At 42.6% G+C, this 20,979-nt stretch overlaps 1 protein-coding gene across 1 annotated transcript in view; it reads right to left on the bottom strand.

Moving 5' to 3' along the window:
* Positions 1-20,979, bottom strand: part of FAM135B (family with sequence similarity 135 member B) — a 283,291-nt gene that overhangs the window by 13,700 nt on the left and 248,612 nt on the right. The window contains exons 10-15 of the mRNA XM_069465957.1: positions 19,033-19,188; positions 18,174-18,247; positions 11,128-11,282; positions 5,105-7,124; positions 3,177-3,343; positions 609-700 (exon numbers count right to left, since the gene is read on the bottom strand). Of these exons, the coding sequence (XP_069322058.1) occupies positions 609-700; positions 3,177-3,343; positions 5,105-7,124; positions 11,128-11,282; positions 18,174-18,247; positions 19,033-19,188 (2,664 nt within the window). The remainder of the gene's footprint in view (positions 1-608; positions 701-3,176; positions 3,344-5,104; positions 7,125-11,127; positions 11,283-18,173; positions 18,248-19,032; positions 19,189-20,979) is intronic.

The following is a 20,979-nucleotide window of genomic DNA, read 5'->3' as shown; positions in this document are numbered from 1 at the left end:
GCTATTCTCTGCACAATTCCCATTCACAATGGCCAAGGGACCCTGTGGTTACAAGGGTCTGTGCCTCCAAAGTATACTCGGGACTTGTCCCTGTCAAGTTCCGTGGCGTGGGAGCCAGCAACAACCCTCCACTCAGCCCCATCTCTCAGTCACAGGTTCTCTAAAGTCTCATCTACTTTGACAGCTCATTAGGGCCCTAGGCTCTACCTGCCTTGAAATGGCAAAGGCCCCACAGGTCACCTCTGGCTAACGAAGTGTCATAACCCAGCTTTATTACATAGATGCTAGTGACAGTCACCTTTCCCCCAGCGAGGATTCATGTATCCTCAAATAGTTTATGCTCCCAGCTGCCACCCACCCTAATGCTCTGTGAGCTCAACAGGCTCCAGTGACCTAACTCAGATGTTTTCATTTCCTACTTTTTCCTCACCCTCCCTAGAGAAAACAGTAGGTCTTTTCTTTCCACCCCATCCAGGTGGCTGGCCAGTGTTCTTTGCAAGGTCTACCTCCTATGTGTGTGAGTCCATAAATGATCACAATGCCTTCAGGAGGCCCATGCAAGGCATGCCTCTGGGGTTCTTTGAGTTCTGAAGTTTTTGTGGCCATACCTGATTCTTTTCAGACATTAGGAAATCCAGTTTTCCTCCAGGGAGCCCCAGTTCTATGAAAGTCTTCACCAGCCGGAGGTCTGCACTGTTCCCTGAAAATGACAGAAAACCCCCACCCGGCCCCATGGTTAATCACATATAAGGTGACACACAAGAGATTTATTTCTCCCTCTTCTCCCTTTCCCATTAGGTTTTTTCCTATTTGAGGGTAAGCAGAAAATAAAAACAAGTAAAACAAGTGCTCCCAGGCAGCCCTACCCAGAACACACACACAGTCTGGTCCTTCTAGCAGTCCCGCCTCAGTGGAGTCATTCCCTGATCTATCAGCACGTGGCCATGAACACTCTCTGTGCAGGGCCAGCGGGAAGTGCACCGCCTTCCCTTCCTCCACAGCGTGTTCTGTTTGCCCAAGACATTTTGCAAATGGTGTCTGGTGTCGCCTAATGACTGATATGGCACAACGTGACACCTCTTAAATTATTTGCTGAAGACGAAGTCTATCTAATTCTGCCATTTACAGGTAATCAGCAAGCCCCCCAACAGGCCGGTCAAGGCACAGCTATCTAAACAGAACAAGAATGTCCCTTGGGAACAGGAGTCATGACAGAGCAAGCTCCAAGGAGGCTCAGTAGTGACAACCAGGGACAGAGGACTGAAAGGTTAAGAAATTGAGGCTGTAGCTAATTGTAGAGGCACAAAGGACACAGGAGATGCATTCCTGAAATAAAAACCATGTGAAAATGAATTTGATATAACAGAATAAGATTCTCATTCAAGTACTGTTAGGCATACATTCCATGCAGGTTACAGGGGATCAGTTGTATCTTAATCAATTTTTGGTCTATTCCTTAAATAGATCAGGACCCTGTAGAATTGAAAATTAGAAGGTGCTTATTTGGATATATAGGTTACCTACTTTACCATAGTTTCAAAGTACTTTGTTCGCTGTAAGTGAAATTATAATTAATTTAATATCATTCTTTATGAAGCTACCCAATGATTCAAAGGAGGATGAAAGTGCCACATGGAATTTGGGGTAACTCCAGGTGTTTGGAAGCATCCCGGATCTTTAAGGGTGACTCGTTATGCCCAAACGCCACCCATGCTGGTGGTCTGTCAGAGCACATGTCCAAACTTACAGGTTCATAGTAATAACGGTCATATTCTTTTAAAAAATATGTGTATTTTGTGGTAAAAAGTTAAATGCTATCCATTTTTTCTTTCATTTCTGACAGTAAAATTAGGCGTTTTGGTTTTGCTGTTTTTGTTGTTGTTAAAGTTGCCTAATGGCATTCCAGGACCTGTCTTTAAAAAAAAATAAAATACAATGAAAAGTTGGAAGTGTTTGTATTTAGCATAAAGTGTTTATGTTAGGAATGAAAATGCCACCCCCCACCCCACCACTTTAGCTACTGAGGAAAAGAGAACCTTCTGCAACTTAAAACTTTCTCAGAAAATATAATTTAATAAGACATTAAACTGAGAACATTGAGATTAATAAAAATCTTGGGCTTACTGCACAACATGAAGAGTTGTGCAAATATTCATAACTGATCAATGTGTACACTTCTCAGTTAATATAAATATACCCTTGGAGACAGAATGTGAACAAAGGCATCCTGTAAAATTCTGAAGAATTTAGACATATTCAACTTGAACTAGAGAAGTAATCTTAAAAGAAACCTGTGCTCGGTATCAGCTGTCCTCTGGATGACTTGGTGCCCAGGTGACCACATTACCAACAGCTCAGTTTTCTGACACAGGACAATACGGACAAAGCTGCTCTATCTTTGTAACTTTCTTCTTCTCTCACGTGCATGATGGGAAAAAAAATACAAGCCTATCGTCTGTCCAGATTTCTTATTTTAACAAAATTTGAGAATCTCATCTCATTTTAATGTCCTATCACGGAAGTAAGAGACACAACCTGGACATGCATGGCATTGAGAGGATGAGTGAGAAAGTTTTCTTTGTCCCTGCAAATCCCGGAACTTGGTAGAGTGACTGGTATACAAAAGGTGACCCGTAAGTGAGAGATGAATAAAAATGGGAAGAAAAATAACCTGAGCTCCTCGAAATGAGTTCATTTATTCATCCCATGCATTTCTTCCTTTATTCCTGCCATTCTATTGACTCACAAATTCCATCAGTTCACACATTCTAATTACTGTACTCATACATTTCATTAATGTATTCATTCCAATAACACATTCATTCCATTCATTCAATTCCTTCTTTTATTTTGTACATTCATCCATCATTTACTCATTCTATTTGTTCATTCCTTCCATTTATTTATCTGTTTATTTATTCCATGTATTCCTTCAGCACATGAATCCATTCATTTATGTACTTCATTTACTCAACATATTTTTTCTTTGTGCCAGAGAGATATTGCCTTTGGGAGCAAGGCCATGACATATCCCTAGATTCATCATAGTTACTGTCATTCTACAGTTATTAACTGCACGTTTTCTTGAGCTAATACCTGATCTAGATCAATTCATCAGTATTATAAATCGTATGCTGTACAGAAATTTGAGGAGGAAGCTTTTTTTCAGAACTCACCATCCAGGCCATGGACACAGACAACCAGGTGAATCCCATCTTCCAAATTTTCTTCCTCTTCCTCTGGTGGGAAATACGGTATATCAGAAGCTAGTACAGATAAGTCACTGTACAGAAATCCTTCAATCTTCAGTTCTTTTTTAAATTTTTCTTTGGCCTGATAAAAACTGGAGAATACACTAATTAATCACAAGCCAAGCCATGTATTTCATGTTGCGCAGGAAATGATGTGGGCTGGTACGCAGGAGTGATGAGTGCCCACGAGCAAAGCGTCTGCTGAGCAGCAAATGCCCAACGTGAGCCCTCTGGGGAGATAGCAGTGAGTGAAGCTTTGTGCTGAACAAGGAGGCAGCAGCACCCCAAGAAAACCAAAGGTTCTGTGGGTTTTGGCTCTGCAGATTTCTATGTGGTTGCTGTACTGGACAGGAGACACGGGTGATAGGACTTCCAAGGATCCATCCAGCTCCAACGACCCATGCAATCTTTCCAAAGATCTCCCAAGAGTGAAAGCATCTTGACCTGGCACACAAGCCCCCACGGCCTGGCTTTGCCCTGCTTCTCCAGCATCACATTCCACCACTGCCACCTTCTAACAGTAAATGGCTTTACTTGCATGCCTTGGTGCGTGTGGGTCTGTATGTCTGCAATGCCTTTCCACTCAGCTATGATGTTCTCTGCCTGCTTACCTGACAAGGTGGTGGTTATGAACCTGGGCTCAGGACTCAGATTGCCAAGGGTAGAATCTTGGCGTTGACACTTACTTGTCTCTTATCATTATCTATTACTGGTGGCATCATTGTCATCATCACTGTCTCTTATATTTCCTTCTCAGAGTAGGTGTTACCTTCTATAAGAAGCTTCTCCCGAGCACCATCCCTATTCACACTCAGACAGATTAGGTCCTGTCCTTTCTGGCTCCACTATGCACACATGAGTCATCACATTTACCCAGTCACACCCTCATTTACTTCTCTCATCTGTCTGTCTCCCTGTTAGACTGAGGACACTAACAGCCAGGTCAAGCCAGGCTAAGCATTGGGCAGCTTCTGCTCTATGCTTGTTGAATTGATGACAAGCGCCACATAATAAGTACTTAATATTCTTTATAAAACAAAAGGTCCAACATTTATCTACCTGTACAAATTTCTTTTGGGGATATCATTAATACGTTACTCTTTAGCATTTTGCAAAAGATTAAATGAAATGAGACGTTTTGATATAAAGATTCTATTATACAGCTAATAAAATATATATTAATCGTTTATAGGTGGGGGAGCAATATGAATACAAACCCAACACAAGGATGAAGAAATGGGTTCTGGCACTGCAAAAGTAAATGAAGAACCCACAACATTAAAGTGGGCTTAAGAGGCAAATCTGCTGAACTTGTTCTATTCCCCAAAGGCTCCTAAAACTTCTCAAAATGTGCAAAAGCATAGGTACAGTGATATTCTTAAGAGAGTTGTCTCTTATAACAAAAGCTGAACAAAATTTAAATGTTCACTTGTAAAGAATTTGGGTAATAAGTCATGGTATATCCATACAATATTGTTTAAACATGAAAATGATGATGTAAAAATTGATTTATAAACATAGAAAGATGTTTCTAATATATTACTCAATTTAAGAAACTGACAGTAAAGTTCATACAAAATGATCTTATTTTTGCATGAAAAGCATACATAGAGATGCACGTAGATAAATGTGGAAGAACACACACAGTGGTTATATTTGGGAGGTGGGCTTATTGCTAATTTTTACTTCCTTACACTATTTTGCAGTTTTGACTATATGATATGAATATATTATTTTATTTAAATCAGAAAATAATAGATATTGCAGTTTTGAGATAGTATGCATGAAATGGAGAACTATTGGAGAAACCTAAAAGACTGTCCTGTGATATGTAAGCCCATCAGGTAGCTTACCTAAACATCCTTTCACTGGCGTCGTCCTCCAACTTGCTGGAATGGGTAGGAACAACTCCAAAGGAACCCACAGGTTGATGAGTGATGGGAAATGAGGTCTGTTTGGAAGAAAATCCAGCCCTGGCAGGCGTCTCCTTGGGCACAGAGGAGAAAGGGAGACATGTGGCAGTGCACGACACAGACAAGTTAACGACCTCCACCGCCTTCAGGTTCTCCAGAGTGAAGGTCTCTGCAGAGGTCAGGGGGGACCCCACGATGGAAGAACCTGCCTTCGCCTCTTGGTTTCTCAAAGCTTTGGGGTGAATGGAGTGAGTCACAGTGGGGCACACAGTGCCTGCTTTATGTTCAACTTCAGAGAAGGCAGTCACTCCTCTGTTAAATGCTGTGTCATTAACAATGTGAGGTGAACCGCTTTGCTTGCCTGTTGAACTTAGCTTGATGGCATCAGCAGGTGATGTACAGCTCAATTCAGGCACCTTATGATGGGAGATACCCTCAACCTCCGAGATGCCGTCATTGGAAAGAGCTCGTTTATCCACATCGAAGTCTGTAGGCACGCCCTTTGGGGCTCCCGCCAGTGCTCTGTGAAGAGATCTGGTCCCAGTGTTTTCAAGTGCTATGACACGTGCTGGTTTTAAACTAAGACCTTTGGTTTCAACATTTGCAGTGTTCTCAGTCCTGCCATCAAGATGACAGTGCCCTTGAGGATCACACTGACTCCCGTTACCTTTGGGAATGTCTATGTAACCAGGGCCCTGCTGGTTGTCAGCATCTAAATCTACCTCCACAACGGAGTGGTTTACCCTAGCGTCCTGGACTCTGGAGCCACGACAAAGGTGAGAACGGTGTCCAGGAGAATCTTTGCTCTTGAGGTCCACATCTGAAGGTTCAGCAAAACCTCTATCTTGCTGAATGGTGTCTTCGTCATTAGCAGCTTCCTCTGGACTACTGATTTGGGGTGCAGATACAGACTTGGTTAACTTGGTGAGCGCCAACTCCCGCTCCTCCTCTTCAAAAGGCAAAGAGCTAATGGAGGTCAGAGAAGCCTGGATGCCGCTTGGCAAACTCACGTTGCTTTCCGTGTGTCCACCCTCTAAGGAGTTCCTGTGCACGGCATGTCTTCGAACAAATGGGTGCAAGACTTCCCGATCGCTAGGCAGCTCCAGCGCCCTGCTCCGGGCCTCGGACCAAGCGACGGAGCTGGGCTCACTCTCAATGCCTGAATCAGAGATGGTGGAAGAAGATCTCTTGATGACCCCAGAGAGCACTGACAGTTCCTCTTGCTCTTCTGTGTGAGGGTCCTTTAGGGAAGACCTACCATCCAAGGGCTCCCTCACAGTAGAGCTTAGTGGGCCACAGGGCTCAGAGGCGATGAGTTTCAGACGTAGCAGCACCATCTTAGTCTCCTGTTCAGCTCCCTTTCCTAGAGTGCTTAATTCACGGAGAACTGTTTTTTCTGAAGAGATGGCATTTTGGTGATTTTCACCTGCTACCGCTTTGCTTAACCCAGTCCTGTCTGATCCACACTTGTCCCTAGAGCTCCTACTCTCGTGCTGAGCACTGACGACCACCATGGGTTCAGCTCTGTGGGGATTCTTATTGCTAGATTTTACATCAAGGTAGGTCAGTGCTGGGGCCTGTCCATCCTCCGGGCCTGGACTCCTTCTGGACATGTCCGCATCTGCCAGTGGGCATGTTCCAACATCAGCTCTCTGGCCAGTCATGCATTCATCTTCGTGCATACCTGCTTTGTCCTGAAATTCACCAATTGTCAGATACACCTGAGATTCAGAGCACACATCCATGTGATTTTGTGTAGTTACATTCTCATCTGGCTCTGGACGCCTAATAACCTCTTCATGAGAGTCCATTTGGGCTGGTTTCACAGTAGACAAGACAAGGTCGTCCCTAAAAGGTACTTTTCTATTTACAATATGGTTCTCTTCTTTCTTTTTTAGATTCCTTATTGTGGGACTTGTCGCTGAAACATCAAAATTAGGGTAAACACTCAAATTATGCCCTATAAAAGAAAAAAAGAAATAAAGTTGCATTATAGTTTAAGAATTTTTGTTCATGGTTACCCAAATATCTAACATAGAATAGGCATAATAAAGAATTTGGCTGCCCTAGTTTCCTATTTCCTGAGCGATACCCTCTAGATTCTTGGAATTTCTGAAGGAATAAGAGTATCTTTGTCGTTTATGGGAGTCCTGATAGTTTATGCTAATCAGGTGACTCATGATGAATCCCTACACAGTCATGCTAATGAGATAACTCATTATAGGAAGATAACTCAGGATAGGGCTTGGCCCCTGGAAAGACCCATCACGTGATTGGAGAGTGAGGACACTGAGCCAGGTAATGTCAGCCTGATCTCCAGCCTGGAGATTGTACTCAGTCATAGGGCAAGTGGTTCAATCAACTATGCCCACATAAAGGAACCCCAATAAAAACTCTAGATATTGGGTGTAGGTGAGCTTCTCTGGTTGATGATACAGACTGATGTGCCTAGAGGGTGACAAGTCCTGAAACTATGTCTGGGACTTCCTAGACTTTGGCCTATGGATCTCCTTTTTCAACTGGGCCTTATTTGTATCTTTTATAATAAAAATATAATCATAAGCATAGTGACTCCCTGAGTTCTGTGAGTCATTCTAGAAAGTTATTGAATCTGAGGCAGCTATGGGAACCCAACATCTGTAGCCAGTTGGTGAGAAGTGTGGGTGGCCTGGGAACCCCTGAGCTTGCTTTTCTGGTATCTAAGATGAAGTCAGTCTCATCTAGGGCTGTGCCCCACACTGTGAAGGTTGACCTAAGTCTGGGTAGTTAGTGTTAGAATTGTATCACACAAATAAAAAGCTGTCAAATCTTGTCATTGTTTATTTGCTTTTTACTTATCAAAGTATGTTTAATAATCCTCACTTATAAATATTATAGCATTTCTCCATCGTATGCACAATATTTACAAAGTTAACAAAAAAGAAAAAAGCTTTGGAGCTAGGAAAGCCTGATTTTTAATTCTGACCTTGCCACTTACCAGCTTTAAGATCTAGGACAACTAAAAAACTTAAATAAGCTCTTTTCCTATTAGAGTTCACTTTTCTCAACTCTGGAATGGGCAGATTCACAGTAACCAGCAAGCCTTTTAGTCATATATCATAGCAGAACTATTATATGAAATGATGTTACACATGGGCAAGACAGATTTCTGCTTTCTCCAGAAAACTACTGCCAAACTCGAGCTCTGTAGCCAAGGCAATTATCCTACATAGCATTCAGACAACGAGAAAGTGCCCAGAATAATTTTGATATTCATAATCAGATGGTGGGGAGCTAAAGTATGATCTTTTTTTATCTTATTTTATTTTAGGGTAAATTATTCTTTCTATTCTCTCTCCCCATTCCCTCTCTTCTAATAATTCCTAACTGGACAAAAGTAAATGTCCCACGTCTGTACCATAGCTCTTATGAGAAAGTCATCTAATATGTTATTCTATTTCCATATACATCAAACAAAAAAGGGGGGACTGGCTTTTCATTTTCTTTAAAAAGTTTAAAGTCTTTATATGGCGTTAGTAGAAGGTAAATGGACACAATCACTACTGATTGTGGTCATGAAGTAAACCACTGATGGGGCTTTGAGGCATCATCATCTGACACCTTTAAGGGAAATTTATGATTGTGCCAGGGAAATAATGGACCTTGTTCTTACCTGGACACATTCTTAGCATCTTGAGGGACTATGAGCAAACTCCCCTTCCTCACAGCCTAGAGCAAGTTAAGTGTTCTCTGCTATAACTTCCTAGCATTCTTTCTACACACTTGTAGTGCGACACATCCTACCTCCATCCTGCACCTCTCTGTGCATCTCCCGTGCCCTCTGGAGAGAAGAGCTCCTGTTTTACGAAACTCTGTAGCACCCAGGTTAGCATATGGCTAGTACACAGTCAATGAATTGTGTTCATAAAATAAAGTGAGAGTAGAACAGAAATCCAGCAAAGCAAAGACTATTACGCACTTAGTTACTTCAATGGCACTTAGTTCCATCAATAGTGTATTGACATACTTTATGTGAAAAATCCCTCTCCTGGGCAGTAGGTTAAGAAGAGAGGAAGTGAGCATCAGTTACAAGAGTGAACCAGTCTCTGCCTTTAAAGGATCTGTCAAATACTGGGAAACATACACAGGTACAGCTGGCTTTCCTGCCAAAATAATGTGGGATTTGGCAAAATTATAGAGACAATAAAGGGATCAGTACTTTGTGAAAGATCAAGAAGGTCAAAGAAAGCTTTGGGCTTTGAGTCGGGTACAGATAATTCTGTAAAAGTAGTTTGGTGGATGGGAATGGCTCAGGTCAGAGGTAGGTGGAGCGATGCCTGGGGGAGACAGCCCTGCCTCTGAGGGCAACCCCTTGTGGTTCGTCTGGGAAGATGAGCACATCGGTGCTGTGCTGGAGTCCCAGCCCCGAGCACATCACAGAAGCTTCAAGGAGAGGCTTGTTCTAAAACACTACACAAATACAAATAATGAATGGCTTAGAGGAACCTTCGTGTGCAGATGACCCTAGAAAGACCTCCCTCAACCACGTCTTGCTGCTGTCTTAGACTCCAGGACACTGATATGAGAAGTGGTAGGAAAGGAGTGGACAGGGAAGTTCCAGAAAGACAGAGGTTGGCTTTCCAGCTGATGCTGTAGGATGGAGGTTCGAAGATAAAGTGAACTTGATTAATAAAAAATAAAGATATCCAATAGGATTGCACGTGTGAGTTAAAGGACTGAATTTTACATTCACTAGAATATTAATATGCCTAGGAAAAAAGACTGGAAGACAATCTGCAACAAGCCCTCATAATGATAATATTAGGAATTCTGACAATGGGTGCTTATCTTAAATATCTTCTCTATCTGTTCAAATATTTTATAGTTAAATTTAAAAAACTATGATGAAGATAAACTTTTATACATATGCACACGTACACATACATATATATGCAAATACACACAAGCACCCCACATAAGAAAAACGTTCAGTGCCATGTCTCATTTCTACCAGGGGGTTGGAGGCCATTTCTACACTGGCCATGTTTTAGCTGTCATACACGGTGTTGGCACTAGATGTCAGGATACAACTGAGAACCAAATAACTGCAAATGTTAGCAAGGTTGCGCTGTCCTTGGAAGTCACCTAGATTTTTATAACATCCTATAAGTCTCAGATTGCAGAACCTCTGAAATTTAGCCATTTTAATGCATCATTTAAATGATGGGTGCCAAACATAAGAATTAAAATGCTTCACAGAGACAGCAAGGTGAAGCATGGAGTTTGGAGTCAGAATGAGTTAGTTTTGAATGTTGGCTTCAATAAACTACATGATCTTCAATAAATTCTTACACTTCTTATGCCTCAGATTCTCTCCGCGAAACAGAGCTTGTAGAATTAAAAAAAATTAAACACCTAAAACCTCCAGTATTGGGCCTGGTATTTTTCTGACCCTTGAAGGAAAGACAGGTTTATTTAGCTTGCTGGGTTTCCATGAGCAGAACTGTGGGACAGGACCCAGAATTGACACTGATTGTATTCATGCAGCCCACTTTCTTGAGTGCTTTGCCTGTCTTGTGGCATAAAACACGTACTTCATAGGAATCTGAAACCAGTGTCATTAAAATTCAACTAGAAATGACTTTCTATTTGAATCACACATTTGGGATAAATAAGAAAGGATCTTTGTCTGACTCCTATGTCACTCTGGTGAGTGGGAATTTGGTTCCCATTTTGTAGGTGAAAACACTGAGGCATTACATACAATTCCACCCCAGAAGGAGTTGGGGAGGGACTCTTTACTATCATTGCTCTTTTTTTAGATCGATTTGTCAATGTCACTGACCTAAATTCATTTCAAACAAATGCCTTGCTTCCTCCCTACAAACTGACACAATAGTTCATTAATTTGGTCCCACTGTCATTGGGATACAAGCAGGGCCACCGCCTGAAACCCATGGGAAAGGATATACTCAGAGACACACCTGTGCCCGGGCAGTCCACGTATCTGTCCTCGAAGATAACCGGCAGGGTGCTCCAGTCGCCGTCGATGTCCAGGCACTCGGCTGGCAGCGGGGGCATGCTGGTGAGGTACTCTGAATTCCGGATGTCCAGAGACAGCTGGCTATGGCTCTGTGTCCTGGGGAGCACACAGACAGTGTGAGCTTCCCAGGAAGACGAAAATGTTTGAAAACTGTTGTCCCATCTTGTGAATCCCCCAAAATTCAGAAAATTTTCAGCAGCCTCTGGCAATTGAAGGTCTGTCTGTCCATCCTTCCTTTCTTCCCACACACCCACCCACTTAGCCGCCACAGCCACAGTCTGTGTTGTTTTGCAACTGGTTTAGGTACGGAGCTTACAGGACATGGATTGTAGCATGAGGTGAAACAAAAGGGTATTTATCCCAAACCGTTTTAGTGAAATGCCAGCTGAGTTTCCAAATGGCTAGGAATGTTAAATTAGTATTTTGTAGGAAAAACTTAAATCTACATACTCTTTACTCTCACTTCTCTAACTTCAAACACCACATATAGTCTGAGTCATATTTTGGTGTATTTGAATTAAAAACCATCTAAATAGCTTTTTATTATGTGGACACTGGCATCCTTGATTAGGGCATAAGTTCTTCTAGTCAGGAACCATATTATTTGGTTTCTCCATGTAGGATTAAAAAAAAGGGGGTCCCAATTTCTGTTTCCATGACCCAAATTTCCTTCCAGCAATAGGAATTTGATTCCAGAATTTGGAATAATCACTATTCCAAATTCAAAAGTTGGAGTGGTAGAAAATGTGTATTCCCTTCTCCTCAAGTCCTTGCAGAAGGGAAAGAGTTTCTTTTACCCCATGAAGAAAAAAAGACTAACATTTTATCATATTTCTCCATACCAACTGAGTGCCTTATGAGTGAGCCAATTGCCTAATAAATCCTTTCTCATGCATCTCTCTCTATACATCTTATCAGTTGTGTCTCTCCGCAGAACTCCAACCGAAACCAGTACTTAGGAATTACTGGGCACTAATTGGTTGAAGCAAACAGGGGAAAAGTGTTCCAGGCAGGGACACTCTCTCCTCCATGGCAAAGATAAAATATGAAGCACTGTGATCTGCCCCACTTCAACCCAAACAAAAACACTCCTGACGCACTTACCCTACTCTATTTTTTTCACAATATCTATCACCACCTACCATACTATATAATTTATTGATTTGTAATGCATGTCTTTTAGCACCTGCCTTCCCTCCTGTGCTGTTTTGCTCACTGATGTGGCTCAAGTGCCATGAACAATGCCTCCGTACTGTGAGCATCCATACATACTTGTTAAATGAATGAATCAATTAATCAACATGGTGTATGTAAGGAAATAGGGAGTGTTGCATATTTCCAGACCTTCTGTGGGTGTCCTGCAGGCTGAGAGGAAGCAGGAGAGGGAGGTTGGCACTAGAGCGTGAAGGTCCCTGAATACCTTGTGGAGCCGAGACCCTATGTGGGCAAAAGGAGGCGGCAGACCACAGCCTCTATGCCAAGAAATGCCGCAGCCTCTCCGATGTCTTAGGACGATAATGCTGACCAAGAGGAGAGTCTGTGACTGAGCGGGTTTGTTTACAAGTGTGGTGTATTCAGGTGTGTGTTTGTGGGTTTTGGCATGTGTATGTGTTTTCATGAGTGCATGTGTGTGCATATATGTGTTTATATGTATGGGGCATGTCTGTGTGCATATGGGTGTAGGGGTGTGTGCATGGGTGGGAGTGTGTTGCTGCATGCATACATGTGTATTTGTGTTTATTTTGTAGGGTTCTGTGGGGAATGAAGAAGTCCAGGATGAGAAAGATCAATTAAGAGGAAACAGAAATGTATGAACAATAATATTTAAAGAAGGGGACAAGTTTCCCTCTGAATTAAGGAAACTGCAGGGGAATGTGGGGGAGGAGGTGGAGTCAAGTTCATTATTAGCAAAACTGAGAGTAAATCTTGATTCCTAGACTGACCCTCCAAGGCCCTGAATGACCACCCAGCCCTGCCATACCTGTGACTTAACCCCCCACCTTCTCCTCATACACCACCCTTCAGCCCCACCGGCTTTCTCCTGGACCTCTGAGGCAGCATCCAGGCTCTGTCTGACCTCAGGGCCTTTGCACTGGCTGTTACCTCCACTTGTAATGCACTTTCCTTTACTGCTCCTTCCTACTCTCCAGACCTTAGAGTAAATGTTATATTCTCAGAAATGTTCTCCTTTAACACTGTACTTCAGAGAGCCACTGGTCCTAATCACCAAACTCAGATACTAAATCATCAGGTTTTTAGTTCTTTAGCCCTATCTGAATTTTGTTTCTGTTTTTTGTTTGTTTTGCTTATCTGCAAATGTATTGGTCTTCTCTGTCCAATGAGGACAGAGGCCTTATCTACCTTATTTATTTTTTAATCACTATATCTGAAGTCCCCAGATCAGTGCCCAGAACACAATGGATTATCAATGATTGAGCAGAGGAGAGGAGGAGGAAGGGAGGGAGGGAGTTGAGTGAATAAATATGTTAGCAATTACGAGCAGCATTAACCAAATAAGAAATCCCATTCCTCATCATCAAAAGGATTAAAACAGGAATCTGAATTCTGCACCTTTCCCTTTTTAAACTGTTACCTCCCATTCCCCTCCCTGCACAGTCCTCCCCCACCCCACCCACTGCAAAAACCACACAAGTGGGAAGAGACTAGCTTGGAATGAACCTGCCCAGGCTGGACTGGCACACCTGTGTCTGAACATGCATACTGCACGTTTGGCCACTTCCTCATCCACTAGGTGACACTCGAAGAGCTGCGATGCATGAAAATCAGCCTGTCCGCACAGTGGGCGAGGCTCTCCTTTTGTGCATTCAGGCAGACACCTTGGGTTTCAGCTGGACCATGCTGTGAAGCAATCAGGGGAAGTGTCTTATGGAGCATATAAGGCCTGGCTCATCATCTACTGAGTTCAACATCAGGTTCACCTGATGTTAGGATGTTGGGCTGTACTCCTAGAGTATAGCTCAATAGCGTAAGCACACCTCTACGTTAGAGGTTAAAAATCCACCTTTTACTTCTTGTATGTTCTTTAGGCTGATGGCTCAATACTGTACAAAGCAGCCCTGGCAAGGAGGCTAGGACTGTGGTCTCTGTACTCCAACAGGTCCATGTTTGTGTCACTCGCTCGCTGTGTGGTCTAAGATAAGTTACTCAACCTCTCTGAGCCCAAGTTTTCCCAGTTTCTTCTTCTATAAAGTGGGGAGAATAACAACACACACCTCATAGGAGTAATGTGAACATTAAAAGAACCAGAGTATGTTATGCACTAGATAGTTTCTTACCAGAGTAACCTCCATAGACTGTAAACACCAGGAAGGCAGGTAAGATGCCTACTGTGTTCAACCCTATATGCAGAGTCTCTTGAATGAATGATTTTTTAAGAGTTGGACAGTGTTACAATTATCAATATATAAAGCATAAAAGGCAAAGTGGTATCTCAACTACTGCTGTTACGGGAATTAACACATCAGCACAGGGCTTCCCATCCATCAACACTCCATTCATCACCGGCAGACTTCCAGGCAGCACCTCCTTAGGCGTGGAAAGCACTGGCTAGACTTGGATAAAAAAGCGAAGAGGAACAACAAAACACACCCTTGCTACTGACCAGTTCTGACTCATTTTTTAACACTTTTTAAAAGTCACAACCCATGGCAAAAAATAGTCTTCATGTTCATGGCAACCCAGAACAATCACACACTTCCACAAACACACACACTGAACAAAAGTTTACTGTTGCTGCCTATTCAAATTTCTCCTCTCCTATTCTATTCTATCCTATCCTATCCCATTGGGAAGTGCTAGTCCAAATTCACTAAGTTGATTTCACAGTCCACTAAATGATTGTGACCTATTGTTTGAGAAACCCAATTTAATATGAGCTTTAACAAGATGGGCTTTGGCAGGTGAGTTTCTCCTGTGCTACTGTGCATTTTCACATGCTCATCCTGATTTGGGAGCCTGGTGCTCCCTCCTGTGTAAACAGCAGGACCTCCTGAGACAGCTGCCGCCTCTTTCCAGCTCTGATCTCCACATGCCTAGACCTGTGTTCGTGCTCAGGTGCCAGCTCAGCACAGCCCCGCTCACCATCTCCATCTGAGCCTCACTTCTCTTCCCAGCACTTGGTATCTTTTCTCTAGTAAATTTCTCAATCTGAAATGAAATCCCCCCTCTCTATTCTATAGTTCTTATTTATTCTTGATGACCTAACTAACAGTTTACTTTCTCCTGAGTAGTATCCCTTTTATCTTAGTCTGTGATATGTTTGACATTAATATCTACTATTAATTGAATGCTTAAAACATTCTCTAATCTTGAAAGTTACTCCGTAGGACAAATAGTCTAATCTCCAAGGGATCTGCACAACTCAATCTCATGCCTGCTTCAGATAAACGCTCAAATGTCACCTTCTCAGGAAGACTTTCTCTGACAACTCTGCGAAATAGCATTCTCTGTTCCTCTCACCTGATATATACATATTTGCATAATACTTATTATCATTTGGCATGTTATATTTATTTGCTTATATGCATTCCACTGCTAAAATATAAGCTCCATGAGATAGGGAATCTGTTTGGTTCATTGCTGAATATCCAACACCTAAAATAGCATCTGGTACACAGTAAACACTAAACAAATCTTTGTTGAATGAAGAGATCCCCCTTTTATATCTAAGAAACCAGCTAAGACAGATTCCGTTACTAGTTTGATGTCACAAGTATTACAAGTTGCTGAATCAAGATTTAAAACCATGTATATGATAAATGAGATTTGAAATGCCAAGGCCCATACTCAATTCCTAGTTGTTTGTTTGTTTGTTTGTTTGTTTTTTTAAAGCCATTAACCATGATTGTCATAGTACGAAATCCAAATTCTTTTCCTGGTCCGTCCCACATGGGCTGGCCCTCACCTGCCCCTCTGACAGTCCCTTCCTTCCCTCTCCTACCTGCTCACTCCATTCCAGCTACAGGTGCCTTCTTGCTGCTCTTCAAACACATCAGATCCTTCATGCCAGAGATCACCTCTGCCTAAACAATCTTCTCCCATGTCATGGTCTGTCTTGCTCTAACCTCAGATAACCTTCAATGTCACACCCTTAGAAAGACCTCTTATCACAGTCTTTCTCCCACACCAGTGTGGCCTTGGAGCCGGTTCATACTGGTTTGCAAGAGCTAACTATGTCCATCTCTTCTCAACTCTATGTTTAGTGATACCACACTGGTAGCTTGAAATTGACCATCCTGGGAACATTTACACAAAAATCAGCAAACAGTACAAAGCAGACCTTTTTGTTTGTTTCTTTTTGCTCTTCTGAAAGCTGATTGTTAAGCATTTATGAGGACATTGGACATACCCCTTTTCTCTTTATTTTCTATGTCCTTACCTTGCTTTATTTTTCCACATTTGTCACTACCTGAAATGGGTATAATGTATGTCTTGCCTGTTTCTCCCCTAGAATGAGTGACCATGAAGACGGCATCTTTACTTCCTTCCCTGCTGTATTCCCACTGCGTACGTGCACAATAAACACCCCATCAAACACCATGTGACATTTTCTGAGCAGGCCTGTGGCTTGTGCTATGTATTCCATGTGCATGGACATTCTCATTTGGTCCCAACAATTATTATCTTGCCTATTGTATGGATATGAAAAATAAGGCTGGATGAGGGTAAGGAAAGAAGAAAAAACAAAACAAGGACAGAAAAATAACTCTCTCAAGGATCAAATGCCAATAAATGGAGGCACAAGGTCTTAGCCTCAGGTTGTCTGAATGCTGTATTATCTGAACTTTGTGGGTAGCATCCCAACAAAGCTCTTCCACGTGAGCTCACATCCCTCAAGAACACAACCCTGCCTCAACAGTCTCAGGCTTCCCTATCGTTGTGGCAACTCTGGGAAACAGGTTTCCTACAGGAATCCCGATTTGCCATATTTCGCTCAGTGGCCCTCAAAGTCATGTTTATCTTTGTAGGTTAACTCTTCTGGTTTTAGTTCTAGAAAATATATTCTGCCAGTTCCAGCTGGGGACTGGAACGAATGAAGGAATGTATAAATGAGTAAGTGAATGACTCTAGAAATTTCCAGACAAGCTATTTCAACCTGCAGCTGTGCTTTCCTCGGTGCCCCTCTTACCTTCAGAATCCATGAGGCAAACTGTAAATGTCATTCTAATTTCCACACAGAATGAGGTGTGGGGAGAAAATAAGATTACAAAGATAAAGGTGAGAGGACCTCCAGGTCTGCCTTGAGTGATGAATGAATCTCAGGTGTTTGTCCTTTTAGATTTACTGTGGCATCTCAAGCATGATTCGAACCACATTTAGTTTTTGAAGCAAAATTCTCATTTGGAAGCAAAAGGAAATCATTGGGCTTGTGCAGCAAAGGCCAAAACCCTTTGGAGGAATCTCTGCTCCTGCTCACCAGGGATCCTATGAGAGAGGATGACCTCATCTTCCATCAACCCTCTGACTTTTTTGGGTACTTCTGAATTTTTTTTTTCTGGAAGAAGGCAAACTTAGAAATTCATCAGCCCTCCTAATTAGGTAGTTCAGACTTAATTCTTATGCTAAAAGCATTTCATAGCTACCACAGAGTCTCAGGCGAATTCTGTGTTTTTTTTTTTTCTGACATAGTTTGTGGCCACACCACCTGCTTCTAATTCATTTTGCAAAGAGGACTCAGCCCAGATGTCATCAGGGACCTAGGAAGTCTTGATTCTGTCTGAAGCACCATAATGACATTCAACAAAAGAAAACTTTGGCTGGTGACCTTCCCTGCTACCTGCCAGCTCCCACCTCTGAGTCAGAATTTGTCTGACTCTTTTACCTGCAGAGGAAACGCAGATGGAATCTGCAGGGGCGAGGAGACGGCTCTCCTTCACGTTCAGAGATGAACTAAAGAGTGACTTTGAACAAAAATGTCTTGAGTGGCTGCTTTTAGGAAACGAAGTGGGCATGCAACGGGCTACTTACAGATTTTCCTGAAAAGTCAGAACTGCAAGTTTTTGGTGCTCCATATAAAAGAAAGCCTCCGAAAACCTTCGAACCTGAGGAATAAAACAATGTAAACAGTTTAATTCTTTGGGTGGGTATTACTTCCATTTTTTTTTTTTTTTTTTTTAAATTGAGGCTCAAGGAAACAAGTGACATGTACCAACAGGAGGAAATCTGTGCCCACAACCTTGAGTTCTCATTACTCTTCCCAAGCTGCTCTCTCTCATTCATAGCTCTTAGCCCACACTTGGTTTCTGGACACAGTTTAATGTGTGTTTATGAATCTGCTCTTGCATTGCTTTCCATCATTTTTTTATATTTAGATCTTATTTCTTCTGCTAGAACATAAGACAGGGACCATAAATAAATGCAGAAACAGAATTTCCAAAGCCAGTCATCTAAGTGTTTTGCCTAAGTGCTTTGCAGACTCTAATCCTCAGATATTGGGTCCTCTCATTGCTAATGAGAAGACCAACATCTTTTGCTATTCATTAGTACCTACCCATATGCACCCAAACCGGTGGCCAGGAAATACACTAAGAGCAATGTCTTACATTTGAAAACATTTTTTTCCAAATACTTTTCAAAGTACTTGTAATATTACTTGTGATAAGCTCTGCTATACTCTGAGACAGCCACAGCAGGTGTCTATAAATGATAGAGCAAAGGTCTGAGAGGCTAAGCAAGTTTATCATGTCACTCTGTGCTGTCACAGTGCAGGCAGGACAAGCCCTTAGATGGAGAGGCCAATCCCAAGTCTTGAACTAACTCTCATAAAGCTTCCTGAAAAGAAACCAAATGCACGTGATCAGAGAATTTATACCATTTGACAACTTACCCTCAGGGTGTGATGTTCCTGGGTGAGATAAGTGGTCACGTGGGAGTGCAGGGTCACCGTGTCCAGGAATTGGGTCCACAGAGCCATCAGGTGGGCGGCCAGCCAGGCGAGGTCCTTACTTATCTGCTCTGCTATCTTCTCTGGATTGTTCAACATCTGGAGAGGCACAAGAGATGGTGGTCAAGGCCCCCTACTGCATTCAGGGACTGCAGTCTTCTTCCTGAAGTCTTTACTGACTTCTCTGTTTTCAATAAATCTCCCTCCTTTCTCTGTACCTCTGTGGTGTCATATTACACCTCATGGCCTACAGGATCATGTCATCATAGCACTTTTGATCTGGCGGCTAAAACAGCAATGGCAACAATAAACTATTTAGGTGGTTCCTCACTGTCTATAGAAAAACATCCAAAACCCTTCGTCTGGCATGCAAGAGCACGCACAATCTAGCCCCAGTCTGTTGCTTCCATTTTATTTTTACCTTCACATGTTCTAAGTGCAAGTTATTCTTAGATTTCCATAAATATCTTGAACCTTTGATCTTTTTCCTCTCCCTTGTTTACACCAGCTATGCCTTTTCAACTTCTCTATCCAACCTCTCTTCCTTCACGACATTGCCACCAGCTAGAAACCTACCACTCACATCCTCCCCAAACCCCTCAAGGTACTGAAGATTTTTACACTGGGCTCGATTCTCTATCTCCCATCAAATTCTGAACTGGGTACTTTGCAGTCATTATAGCAATCTCCTATTTGGCAGGTGGAACACTAGGCATTTTATATACACTACCCGTTTGATCGCTACAATCACCCTTTTGTAGAGCTGTTGTAGCCATGCTATTACAGAACGGTAAAATGAGAGTTAGTAAGTAGAATGCCCAAGATCACACAGAGGAAGGATCCTGAAGAACGGTGTGACCACAAAGCTGCATCATCACGCCACCCTCACATAGCAGGTTTTTAAAACCTTCGCTTGAGAGGAGGTAACATCTTTGTAACCTCTCAGCACCTGAGTAGCAAGGTGGTTTGCACACGGTGGGTGCATAATAGCTTTGGCCCACCACCACCTTCCTCTGGCCCCTCCACATTTCTTAGGGATGATTCCAGGTTGCCTTAACTAAAACTTAAAGGAGCAAAACTAAAAATAGCCTTTAGACAGAAACATTGTAGATAGCTGCAATCTAGATCTATGAGAGCCATCCTCTTGGGGAGTCACTTGAATTCTGGAGAGGTGGAATGTGAGGTCAGTTCTCCGAGGAGAGGCAAGGAGCCAGTTGCCAAGGCCCGACACTGAGCTCTAGGCATCATCATTTATTCAACAAGCATTTAACGAGCCTTTTCCATGTCCCAGGCAAGTGTTTAGACTAAAAGAGGACACACAGATGAATAAGAGGGGTCTCTGTCTGCAGGGAGCCTCCTTCAGCGGTGGAGACAGAAATGTGGGTTAACAATCTAAGTGGCGTGGAGATCTCTCCCATGCATGTGGACCAGGACACACAGCCATAGCCATTTCTAACTCCATCTCTTCTCTCTTTTTGCCCCATGCCTCAGTTTTCTCATCTGTTAAATGAGAATGCAAAGAAAATAACTGCTTTTGGATGTAATAACATATAGGGAGATCTAAGTCCAATGCCTAGGTTAAAGCACTGGAAGTTCCTTTCGCTATTCTTAGACTGAAGACTGGTGCTAGATGAAGCCAGAGCAGTTAAAGTGAGGCATCCAAGAATAAGTAAAAGAGGGACGAAGGAGGAATATGGCACACAGGCTCTCTAAATACTGGGTGCTGATGCTTTACAATTAATGAACAGGTTCCAAATGGAGGGCATCGTTCAACCATGGCACCTCTGAGCTGGCCCCACGCACACCCAGCCCTTGCTACACTGACCTGCTACTTCCACTCTCAGGCCCTGGCCCAGGCTCCCCCATGCCTGGAGTGCCTTCTCCTCTCAC

Source organism: Eulemur rufifrons, chromosome 3 (genome assembly GCF_041146395.1).
Source record: "Eulemur rufifrons isolate Redbay chromosome 3, OSU_ERuf_1, whole genome shotgun sequence".
Taxonomy (NCBI): domain Eukaryota; kingdom Metazoa; phylum Chordata; class Mammalia; order Primates; family Lemuridae; genus Eulemur; species Eulemur rufifrons.
Note: the sequence above shows the minus strand (reverse complement) of the source record. Positions and strands in the feature narration are given on the sequence as shown.